The following is a 12,741-nucleotide window of genomic DNA, read 5'->3' as shown; positions in this document are numbered from 1 at the left end:
GAGTGGCAGGATAGGGGGTGTACCCACCCCAGGGAAGGGACCCATTGGTCCCTGACCTTTACCTACCTGTAACACCCCTAAAGTTAGTCTTTAGGGGCACCCTGAACCTTCCTTCCTCAGATCCCAATTTTGAAACAAGAAGAACAAGAAGAAAGAAGACCTGCAGTGCAGCTGCTAACAAGAGGACGACACCAACTGACTTTGCCCCAGCCCTACATGCCTGTTGACCCTCGAACCTGCTCCTGCTAAATCCCGGCATCCCCAGTGGTCAGCAACCTCGAAAACCCTGGAGGACCTGACTGCCTTGCTCATCTAAAAGACTGGGACTCCCACAAGCAGTGGTTCTGCGCAAAACAAGCAACAACCCCTGGTGCCAGCCAGGAACTGCAAATCCAGCACACTCTGCACCCGCTGAGTGAACAAAGATCACGAGGACGTCCCCACGGCGACTGATCCAAGAATCCAGCACCCAAGGACCCTCCTCGACACTCCTGACGACGCCTGCAGCCTCACAACCAGGGACCCCTCCAACCGCGACCAGCAGAGGGTAAGATTTCTCGACGCCAAAAGGCACCCCTGCACCCGGCACTCTGCGGCCCCCTGTGCCCAACTCCTGGGTGCCTACATAACCTACAGATTCCCAACTTACCTTTCGAAGTGGTGGTCTCCGTCCCCGAGCTTGCAGCCTTTGTTCATCTAGCAGCTTCTCCATTGAAATACATTGAGCGCCCGACGGCTCAAAAGCACCCTGCACCCAGCCGCCCGAGTGCCCCTGGAAGTGCAGCATCTATCCTATCTTACTTCCCCACTTGCCCTGTGTAAGTGACCAGGAGCTCAGCTCCCACAGCTGCGTGGCCTGCCTGCTAGCAGCCACCAACCAAAGGCCCCCTGCCCGCCATAGGCTAACATTGGGCCTAACTCTCTCTGCACCCGGCTAACCCTGTGTGGCTGAGGGTGTAACAACTGTACCTACCTGACCCTGGGAGATGCCTGAGTCTATGCCCAGAACCTTAACTCTGCCAGTCGAGTACTTACCTGAAAGCCGATAACCTACATTTTCTCCATAGGGTAACATTGACTGGTTTCACTTGGAAATTCTTCTAAGTGTTGAGTTTTGAAACTTTAAAATATTCACTAATAATCAGCCGATCAACGAAAACGAAATTACTCACCTGTTATTAGGCGAATCCCAGGGCTGGATCTTGGTGCCAGGCACTGACCCTGAAAAGTAATTACAACTGTACTTACCGATAACTTGATTTTCCTCCATAGGATAACATTGCCTGGTTTTTGCCAGAAATTCTTCTGTCGATTTTTGAAACATACAAATATTCCTTAAAAATCGCCTGTGAAACAAAAACGATTTCTTTCAACTGTTTACAGGAAATGCACCAGGGCTGAATCCAGGATCCAACCCTGAGTAAGAAAATCATACGCAAAGTAATTGAAATTGCATTTACTTACAAATTCCTATTGAGCTCAATGTTATAATTGTGTTTAAATTGTGTTGCCTATTGCAACAACTGTGACTATTGCATTTAAGAGTCTATTGCTTATTGAAAGTACTAAACTAGAGCATTTCATTCTGGGAAAGTATTTTGATACCTACTTGTGGTTCTAAAAATAAAACAACTATATATTTTTATATACAAAACAATTGGTCTAGAGTTCAGTTCTTGAGTGTGTGAGACCATTTGCTGACTGAGTGTGTACAACAAATGCTTTACACTGTCCTCTGATACTGCCTTACTGCTCGACCAAGCTACCACTTTAGAGAGTAAGGTTATATCTAACTTTAGCCTCTGCCAAACCTCTGGGGACTGTGGACTCTGTGCACACTGAACCTTATTTTGGTGCAGTATATACAGAGCCACTATCTTACAGGCGCATGTGAATCTACAGCTCTACATGTCAAGGACAGATGCTTACAGGGTAAGTAACATTATCCATTCAAGGCATGTGTGCTGTAGATACACATGCTTTGCATAGACTAGAAAGCACTATACTCCCAAAGTGGTGGCTAACCTGTAGATGTTGCAGTTGTTTGAAACAGTGTTTTAAGTACTGCTTGGCCTACATAAGTCTTTTGTTGTGCTAACACATCTACACAATAGAGTTTGGTAAATCTGTGTGGTGTAGACCATGTAGCTGCTTTACATATGTCAGCTAGAGGGATGTTACCTAAAAAGGCCACAGAAGCTCCTATTTTGCGAGTGGAATGCGCTTTAGGGGGTATAGTCAAAGTCCTTTTGACTTTAGCATAGCATGTTTGAATGCATTTAACAATCCATCTCGCAATACCAGATTTAGAGATAGCATTGCCTTTATGAGGTGGAGCAAATGCTACAAACAGTTGTTTTGAGGATGTCCTTTGTCCTATCTATGTAGTATAATAAAGCTCTTTAAACATCAAGCGTGTGAAGAGCGCATTCTGCTATGGAATCAGGTTGAGGAAAGAAAACTGGTAACTCAACTGATTGGTTTATATGAAAAGCAGAAACTACTTTAGAAGGACTTTGGGGTTGGTACGGAGAACTATTCTGTCTTTGAGTAGCTGAAAGAAAGGTTTGCCTAGCGTTAATGCCTGTAGCTCACCAACTCTACTTAGTGATATGATAGCAATGAGGAAAGCTACTTCCCATGAGAGGAACTGTAAAGGGCATTTGTGTAATGGTTCAAAAGGTGGACCCATAAGCCTTGTGAGGACAATGTTGAGATTCCACACTGGGGCAGGAGGAATCCTTGGTGGTATTACCCTTTTTAAACCTTCCATGAAGGCCTTGATTACTGGAACTCTGAATAGTGACAGATGTTGCTGATTTTGTAAGTATGTAGCTATAGCTGCAAGGTGCAAATGAATAGATGTGTAAGCCAGTCCTGTTCATTGTAAATGTAACAAATAATGTTTTGTATAGAAGCATCTAAAGGATTGATTTTGCAGTTGTTGCAATATACAGCAAATCTTTCCCATTTTGCAGCATAGCAAGCTCTGATGGTAGGCATTCTTGCTTCTTTTAGAATATTCATACAGTCTGGTGGTACATTTAAGTAACCCAACTATATGACTTCATGAGCCAGAAAGTTGCATTTAGATCTTAGAGATTTGGATGTCTGATTTCAATGGTTCTGTGTGGGGGGACTGGAGTTTAGGTGCAGATTTTGATGTGGAACTAATGACAGCTCCAACAGGGTGTTGTACCATGGTTGACAAGCCCATGTGTGAGCTACCAGAATTAGTGTGAAGGATGTTTGCCTGAGCTTCCGAACCACCCATGGAATGAGCGGGAGAGGCAGAAAAATGTAGGCAAATATCCTTGACCAGTTCCTTGCCCTTTGAGAGTGGGTGTGGGAACCAGGAGCCAAAGTTTGGGCATTTTGCATTTTCGACTGTGGCGAATAAGTCTATTTGTGGAAATCCCCACTGTTGGAAGTACGAAAGGAGAACTTGGGGGTGAATTTCTCACTCGTGAATTTGTTGCCTTCTTATGCTGAAAAGATCGGAAATTTGATTGTTTACTCCTGGGAGATGTTCTGCCAGAAGATAAATCTTGTGATGGATCGCCCAATTCCAAATGGCTTGAGCGAGTGTTGACAGTTGGAGAGAGTGTGTCCTCCCTTGTTTCTGCACACAGTAAATTGCTGTCATATTGTTCATCCACACTAGGACAGTTTTGGCTATGAGATGAGTTTGAAAAGCTTTTAGTGCTAGGAAGACAGCTAATAGCTCTAGATAGTTGATGTGGAGAGTTTACTGCTTGTTGCTCCACATGCCTTGTATTGCGTAATCTTGTAAGTGAGCCCCCTAATCCGTTAGAGATGTGTCTGCTGTGAGCACAATCTGGGGAACAGGGTCGTTGAAAGGTCGGCCTGCTGATAAGTTTTGTGGGTCCCACCACTGCAGAGAGCGATGAGTACGGCTGGCTACCAACACCAGATCGGTTAATAGACCGTGTGATTTATTCCACTGACGTGCTAAGGCCTCTTGTAGGGGGCGCATGTGAAGCTTTGTGTGGGGTACAACAGCTATGCAAGACACCATCATTCCCAGTAGTTGCATGAATACTCTGGCTGGTAATGGTTGGTTGAGCTGAAACTATTGAATGGTAGCCTGAATATTATGTATTCTGGCTACATTGGGAGAGGCTAGAGCCTTGACTGTGTATTGAGTGGCTCCAAGATAAGATTGCATCTGTGAGGTATGCAGGTGAGACTTTTGTGCATTGATGGTGAAGCCCAGTCGATGAAGTAGATCTATTGTGATCTGTGTGCTGCAGACAGTTTTGGTGAGTGCTGGCTTTGATGAGCCAGTCGTCTATGTAGGGGAATACGTGAATTTGTTGTCTTCTGAGATGCGCAGCGACTTCTGCTCTCACAGTATGTAATGGTTTAGCTCTCTTAGATCCAGAACAGGTCTTAGGGAACCGTCCTTTTTGGGGATAAGAAAAAGTACGGAGAGTAAACCCCTGGTACTGTTTTGGAACTGGCTCTATTGCTTCTTTGAGTAAAAATGACTGGACCTTTTGTTTTAGCAAGTGTATGTGTTCTGGAGATAACTGGAGAGCGAGATGGAATATTGTGGGATTGCTGGTAAGCTCCAGGCAATAACCATGTTGGATAATTCCAAGCACCCATTTGCCTGATGTTATAGGTTGCCAAATGGGGAGGAATTGCTGAAGTCTTCCCCGACAGGTGTGGTATATTCGGGGGGAAGCATGAGCAAGTCACTGTTTGTTGGGGGAAGGAGTGTTACAGGGTGTGTTACCCTTACCCCTACCCTTGAAGTTGTTCCCTCTATAACCTCCTCAGAAAAAACTTCTGGAGGGAGAGGACTGGTTGTTACCTTTGTGTGCCGATGTATTTTGATCTGGGGTTGTGGTCTTTGACCCTTCTCTGTAGAAGGAGCAACGTTAGGGCCAAATAGGTGTTCCTTATCAAATTGTGTGTTAAGGATGGATTGTCGGACCTCAACCAAGCATGTCTCCTGGGCAGGATGCTGGTGTTAATATCTCTAGCTGCGGTGTCTACAGCATCTAGAAGAAAGCAAAATTTAACAATGGAGTCGATGACCATGCACACTATCACCGAAAGGAGGAGTCACCTTACCTTGTGAATAGGACAGACTTCTTCAGAGAAAAACAACTTGCAAACATCTGGATCCAAAACTAGATGGCAGGAGTATGCAAAGCATGTGTATCTACAGCACACATGCCTCGAACAATCTATAGCAGGTTTCATGCATATCGTTTGCAGATTATTTATGAGAAGAAAACCATTCAAAGGTAACAATTCAATTGCTTTTCAATTTGAAAACAATGCATCTGTGTGTGTTTGCTGCAGGCATGTTTGTTGCAATACCAATGAAAAAAGTGGCCCACCAGGCAATAAAACAGGCCAACAAACAGGCAACAAACGGACTGCCCCGTAGGCCAGTCGCACTCTGGTAGTCTCTTTCACTATTGCACTCAAAGATGCCCTCCAAGTCAGAAAATCCAAACAACTAATTAGGATACTAGATGCAAACATTCCTTCTCAATGAAGTGTACATTGTGGCCATCACTTAAGTAAGACACTTACACAGCTGAGAACTGATACTTCTGCCACTGTGGGAATGGAAACTAGCTTGACTTAACTTCATTTCTATTAACATCTTAATGAAATCATAGCCTGTGGGGTGTAGACCCATACCAGCGCGGGATGCATGACAAGATGTTAAGCTGTGGGTCATTCAGCATAGCATACAACAGTGCAACTAAAGCTTGGCAGCTGTTTTGTTTGTCGTTCTAGAAGGTGCGCAGGATACACAAATTCAATCAGTGATACTCACCCTTTCCATACACAGTCCCATTCAATCCACAAATTCGCCAGTCAAAGTTATTGCGACAGATGCCATCCAAATAAATGGTTTTTGTACCATGGAACAACTGTTTCTCAAGCACTTCCTTCTTGTTCTGCTTCTTCATTGCATCCTTCTGCCTGTGATGAGAAACAAATGAATAGAAGGGCAAAGGTTCCAGTCAATGAGATGTATCAGTACTATGTGTGTCCCTTTAGGCCGTGTTTAGATGCAGTGGCCGTCAGGTACAGCCACTGCTGTCTGGTGCCCTTGACTTATTTTCCTAGCTCGGCCCAGTCTTCAGTGCCACTGGTGGCTGCGACTTTAAGCTGTGCCTAATCTGCTATTTTACTTCAGCATGGCGCCCCTTCTGGCTGCTCAGTTTAGACAGTGGCGGCTCCTCCTCTAAGGTGGAAGAACATCGCCCACTGCTCATGAAGCAGTGTAAAAAAGCAAAATGGTAATAACAGAAGTTCATTCTGTTTTTAATTTATTTTTTATTTTTTAGCCAGGTTGGGTGGAGACGGCAGTGAAGTGATTTACACTCCTTAGGTGCACATGACTGCTTGGCTGGCCTTCTCGCAACTATGCAGCGTTGTGATTGGTCAGGCGAGGGAGCCTATGTGCTTCCTGGTTCCAGAGAGACAACACAACAGAGTGGCTGCGGACTCCGCATGGAGGTTAGTGTTTTGTTTTATTTTGTAATAGTATTATACCTCCCACCCCCGCCAGCCCACCCCTCCACTCTTGTTCCCTGCCAGCTGCTACTGCAGCTACAGCCAGATATTTCTCACTCCCCTTTCTCCTCACCTCTGTGTTTACATAACCGGGGTGAGTTTTTTCTACAGCCAGGTCACTACCCAACAAACAAAAATGTGCTATCTTGGTAACTGGTGATAACTGGTATCTCCCATTTAAAGCTGAGTCTGACGAAAGGCTTTTCGGTGATAACGACCACAGCTAGACTAGGGGGGCCCGATTCACAGAACTAACTTAATTAAAAATCCTAAACTTGCTACCATTTTGGTATTCACAGAAGACACTTACTCATTTTGGTATTCACAGAAGGTACTTACTCATATCGGTATTCACAGAAGTTAGGAGTCCTAACTTTAGGACTCCTAAATGCCTTCTGTGAATACCGAAAGTCTTAAAGTTAGGATTTTTCTCAGTTTAGGAGTAGTAAAGTTAGGACTACTAACTTTAGGACTCTTAAATGCCTTCTGTGAATACCGAAAGTCTTAAAGTTAGGATTATTCTCAGTTTAGGAGTAGTAAAGTTAGGACTCCTAACTTTACTACTCCTAAACTGAGAAAAATCCTAACTTTAAGACTTTCGGTATTCACAGAAGGCATTTAGGAGTCCTAAAGTTAGGAGTCCTAACTTCTGTGAATACCGAAAAGAGTAAGTGCCTTCTGTGAATACCAAAATGAGTAAGTGTCTTCTGTGAATACCAAAATGGTAGTAAGTTTAGGATTTTGTCTTAAGTTAGTTCTGTGAATCGGGCCCGGGGCGTTTGGCTCATGCCTACCTTTGACTAGCAATGGGTTTGAAAGTACTAGGCTTTGGCAGACAGCATAGAAGGGGACCTACATCACTGCCTCTTGCTGCCTTGTTAACAATGTGTCACTATAAAAGCATGCGTCAAAAAATCGAAAATGTTTTACTCGACCTACAGGTCTAGTGACTTCAATAATCTACTAAACCTCACTGTAATGTACTAGACCCGTAATCTGGTCTCAAATTGTGTGATTCTAGGCAATCACATAAGAGAAGACCTTCAAACATGCAAGTTAAGCTTTCTGCTGTACAGAAAACTATTTTGTTTAATAGTCTATATAATCATCATCATAATAACTTTATTTTGATCACCAGGTACAAATAAAACCATAAACCCGTAGACTCTCACATCTTTTTACACGAAAAGTTAATAAAACTTCAGGAGTTAAAACATCATACAGACTAGTTAATGCGCTCACGTCCAGATCCACACTGTTTTGGTTATTCACCTACTCAAAAAGCCCTGTATCAGAGGGGAGGCATTCATATACATCATAAGCCCCTCACACAAGGGAAATCTATCAAACCAGTCAACATAAAACCATTTAATAAAATATCAAAACAGTAATACACGTAAAATAGATTGCAGTAATGCTACACAGCAGCCAATTTATTTACAATCCAACTTGGCTTGTGCAAGTTAGCAATAAAGTGCCAAAAAGAAGATCATATTCTTTTCAAAGACCCATCCCTTTATCTTCCAGTAGCAAGTGCAGCATAAACAGTAGATGTACCATATTCAAAATGGGACAATTTATGACCACCTATACTCTGGCTTGCATACACTTACTTTGCCAGGTCCAGACTGACATAAGAAATTTATCAATACAATATACCATCAATCTTCTAGCGTCTGTGATATTGGATCCTAAAGACCTCCATATGCCATCTGGTGCCCATTTTCCTACAAAGGGGACTATCTATATACCCATATAAATAAGAATCTAACCAACATATGGGACACACGTCACCCCTGACTTGCCTCTTAGTTCAACATAGTTCAGCACTGCCATCAAGACAGGGGTGGGAACGTTTCTCAGTTTATGTTTAAAAACTCACTTGTAATACATATATTACTTAAGAGCCTGTTAATTCGTGTTGTTTGCCCTGCCTTCTGCCTTGCTGGTTGGCGCATCACTCTGTGCCTGAGAGGGGAGAGAAACTACAACCCCCGGCACCACCGAGCAGCGCGCACGCCGCACACGTCACGCTCTCGCGCCAGGAAGCGCTATAACTTCGGCCAGGGCTCCCGCAGCGCAGGAGCCCATAGATTCTTGTTGTTTGCCCTGCCTGCTCCCCTGCTGATTGTCGCATCACTCTTTGCCTGAGAGGGGAGAGGAACTACAACCCCCGGCACCACCGAGTGGCGTGCACACCGCACATGTCACGCTCTCGTGCCAGGAGGCGCTATAACTGTGGCCGGAGCTCCTGCAGCGTGGGACGCACGCAGGTGTGCCCAGGCCAAGGGCGGGCCCATCTGGGTACGTCCAAGACTGGTCGAGGCTGGGCTGGGCCTATTCTCTTGGCCCGGCACTGGAATTTCCCATACCCGTCCATTTGAGCATCGTTTTATCTGGGTATATTACTGCACCATGTTCCAGATTTGATCTTTGCAGTATCTTCAGCGGATAAGGAGAAGGTAGGAAGGTGCTTGGCCTTACCTAGTATAATATTTGTACATGTATTAACCACGCGGACTGGAGGGAAGTCTGTTTGCAGAGTGTTTTTGTGTTTTGAGCATCGTGGAGTTAACCCTGACATTCATAAACTTAGATCACTTTTCTTATTAAATTCTCGGAGCAACATTGAACACTGAATATATCATGGTTAGACGTAGGGCGACAACAGTCCACAGGAGGGCCGCAGCTGGTACTACCGCCTCAGTGACTACAATGGACTCGTTCCTCCAGCGAGCTGCCGAAGTGCTGGACAAGGAGATCGGGATGGTTAATCGACGTCTCTCTAGGTCCCCCGTTATTGCCCCACCCCCTATGCCTGCTGGCACACATGTGTCATTGTCCAGCGTTGATGATGATCTTTCAAACCTTCAAAATAACACGGGGTGAATGATGTTGTGCAGGATTGTATCAGGACTATTTGTCAACCTGCAGCCCAACTATTGCCCCTTTCTCCTGCCATTATCATCTGCAAAAAAGTGGGTAATGAAGCATCTTCAAATCAAGGGCATGCGGTGATTACCCCTAGCATACACTTGGATACACTAATAGCACCCACGTAAGGGAGCTCATCTTTGGCTGAGATAGGTGGGTCAGGTACAGGGACAGGCACCAAAAGGAAATCCCAAACAATGAGGGGTAAAGCCAAAAGGTCAAAACCTAATCTGTTCCCCAAAGTCACAATGACAACGTAATCACTGTCTAAGCTAGATCTGATGGGTGCACTGTAATCTTTCCAGGCAATGATGATGAATTTGTTGGATTCCAAGCTGGGCACGATAATCCATCGTTTGACTTCGATTGAAAAGAGTTTATCGGGCCTTTAATGCTGTCTTTCACCGGTATTATCAGGAAGGCTGGCTGCCCACCCAGGTCAAAGCTCTCCATTGGACCCTCCTAATTTGAACAGCTTGCCTAAAAACATCAGGGGACAGCCACAGCCACCGGGGGGACATGTAACTGTAAGTCTCCTAGCGCCTATCCAGAGTGAAAATCATAATCACATGGGCAGCTTGCCTATGCAGGCTCAGCCCCCAGAAGAGAACCATCCATTAGGGGGGCAGCCCCAGGGCATATGGGAAACCCACTTGCAGCGTTTACCAGTGATTCAACTGCCAGCAGAGTCTACCCCTATGTAGTGAGATCGGGAAATGGGTCAACCCTCCCACAGGGTACGAAGGAGGATATTTTCCAATTAAAGAATAAAGTTTTACATTGGTTGTCGCACAACACAACCCTGGGAACAAGGGTGGACAAAAATATCCACATGGTGCAAAGAGTCAGCTGGATTGGTAGCTCTCGCAAATCAAGTATGGGGGACTGTGTTATTGTAAATTTCAACAGGCATCATATAGCAGACAGGATTTTGTTCTCAGACCCACATCTAGCTCCTTTTTGCTCAACGTCAACCATCGTGGCCTTACCACTTGGGTTTTTTATAAACCAGAATTTCCAGGGTGTAAATATACGAACACCGCCAATATGGTTCCATTTGATGGCCCGTTGCAGGGAATTCCATCTATCAGGAATGTTCACCCGACCTTGCGTTCATTTTCAGATTACTCAAGTCAAATGTCCACACATGGACAGGATTTTGGTCCACCACCTTTGGAGTTGTTCAATCGGTTTATTCCTTTGTCCAAAATGGATGTCTGTGATTGACTTGGTAGCTCTCCACCGTCGAACTCTGAGAATTCTACAGCCCTGCAGGACACACTAGGACATAGCCTTGGGTGCATGCACGTATATGATAATAATGTTATATCTTGGAACGTTGCAGGTTTGGCCAATAAGTTCTATGAACCACTGTGGATTGCATTTGTGAAACAATCCTGTGTAATTTGTTTACAGGAAACATGGTTGGTGGATTGTAGTCTATTCTTAGAGGGTTACAAGTCCTTTTATTTTCCGGCTTACCCCTATACGGCTGGCAGACCAAAGGGTGGTCTTGCTTTTTCTGTAGCAGTAAATTGCCAGATACAGGTTTTGTCTCCGAGAAGCCCGTGCATACAGTCCCTGGATTTAAGAAAGGGACCTAACAAATTGAGTCTTATTCATTTTTACAATTCTGTATCATGTTTTAATGGCGGGTGTAATATCACCTTGTTGGGGTCTTTTATAAGGCAACACTGTATAGCTGAAATTCAAAACCTTATGATTACCGGGGATTTCAGCATATATCCATGCGGAGACCCTAGGGTTACAAGACTGGCTGACTTAGGCTGCCCACGGTGAGGGGGATCCATTTTAAACACTGTTCAGGGAGATGTTCTGAACAATCTCCTCCATGAATTTGACCGAATGTCCCTTATGTCACTAATCGATCCTCGAAGTAAGGTAGGCATCCCCCCTTTTAAAGGGAGAGGCGGTGGTAAACTTATTGATTTTATATTCATTTAATCGCTCATACAATCCTCATTTCGGGGTGGTTTTGTCATACAAGAAAGTGCTTACAGTGATCACAATCCTCTGAGTGTCGACCTGGGTGGATTTTTATTGACATGTAAAGGAGGAGTTGAGCAAAAGTGGTCTAGGAGACCAGTAGATGGTAGAAGATGGCTAAAGTGGACACAGATCTCTCCAGACGCTTTCTATAAATCAGTAACTGAATTATGCGCCAGTGAATTAGCTCTGTGTACCGTGCAGCACACATCTCCGGTGGAGGTTATTAGCGCTTCTAATACTATTTCTGTTAGAGTAGGTGACCTTTTAAGTGTCCCGGCCCGCAGAACAGTCACTCCGTCTCCCAGATGGTTTAACTCTTCTTGCTCGCTGGCGGCAAGAAAGCTGCGGGAAGCTCTTAATAGGAGTCCAAGAAACCAGACTCTGGTTAGAGCGTACCGTAAAGATTACAAATTGAAACTGGCTAAACGCAAGTCTGTCCTGAAGGAGGTAACGTGGAGGGAGTTGATTGAGGCAAGCACCTTAAGGAACAGCTCCAGATTTTGGAGCATTATTAACAGCCCCTCCTTAGAGCATGATGAAGGTAGTGCAATAGGTGCACATATCACTGAGGACGAATGGGTGCTCCTTTTTAAAACCATGTTGGAGAGCTCGCCTGAGATGATCTGTCAGCCAGGTTGAAGAGGAAATTACCCCCGAACTAATATTTGGGCTGGGGGAGGTTGAGGGGGGTATCGCCGGGCTCACAAGTAACAAAGCCCCGGGACCGGGTGGCATCCCCCCGGACCTTTTTAAATCTGACACTACTTTTTGGGCCCCGGTCCTTGTTGCCATGATCAACGCGGCGGCAAGGATTGGATGGCCTGAGTCTTGGGCTACCTTGACCATATTGCCAGTTTTTAAAAAGGGAGAACCTGATAGCACACATTGTTACAGACCGATCTCGTTGTTGGACTCGGTGGTTAAGGTCGTGGGCCGAGTACTTTTAGATAGGTTGACCAGCTGGGCTGAGGAACATTATATACTATCAAACGGCCCTGACTATCAAACGTGCAGTATGGGTTCCGCCCAGGCCGGTCCACTGTGGCCCAGTGCCTCAACCTTACAATGATTCTTAACAAACACACAGTTGCACCTTGTGGCACTATTTATTTAGCTTTTATTGACTTATCCTCTCGTGAATAGGGCTAAACGGTGGCAGTCCATGAAAGATATCGAGGTAGACTCAAACATCATCCTTTTTTTTAGAAGACCTTCACCGCGAAACCA

General features: G+C 44.9%; 1 protein-coding gene across 1 annotated transcript in view; it reads right to left on the bottom strand.

Moving 5' to 3' along the window:
• The window catches only part of LOC146854276 (protein mono-ADP-ribosyltransferase PARP12-like), a 220,507-nt gene that overhangs the window by 34,087 nt on the left and 173,679 nt on the right, over positions 1-12,741 (bottom strand). Inside the window, exon 12 of the mRNA XM_085652062.1 lies at positions 5,825-5,973. Coding sequence (XP_085508188.1) covers positions 5,825-5,973 — 149 coding nt within the window. The remainder of the gene's footprint in view (positions 1-5,824; positions 5,974-12,741) is intronic.

This window comes from Triturus cristatus, chromosome 4_1 (genome assembly GCF_964204655.1).
Source record: "Triturus cristatus chromosome 4_1, aTriCri1.1, whole genome shotgun sequence".
In the NCBI taxonomy this organism is placed as follows: Eukaryota; Metazoa; Chordata; class Amphibia; order Caudata; family Salamandridae; genus Triturus; species Triturus cristatus.
Note: the sequence above shows the minus strand (reverse complement) of the source record. Positions and strands in the feature narration are given on the sequence as shown.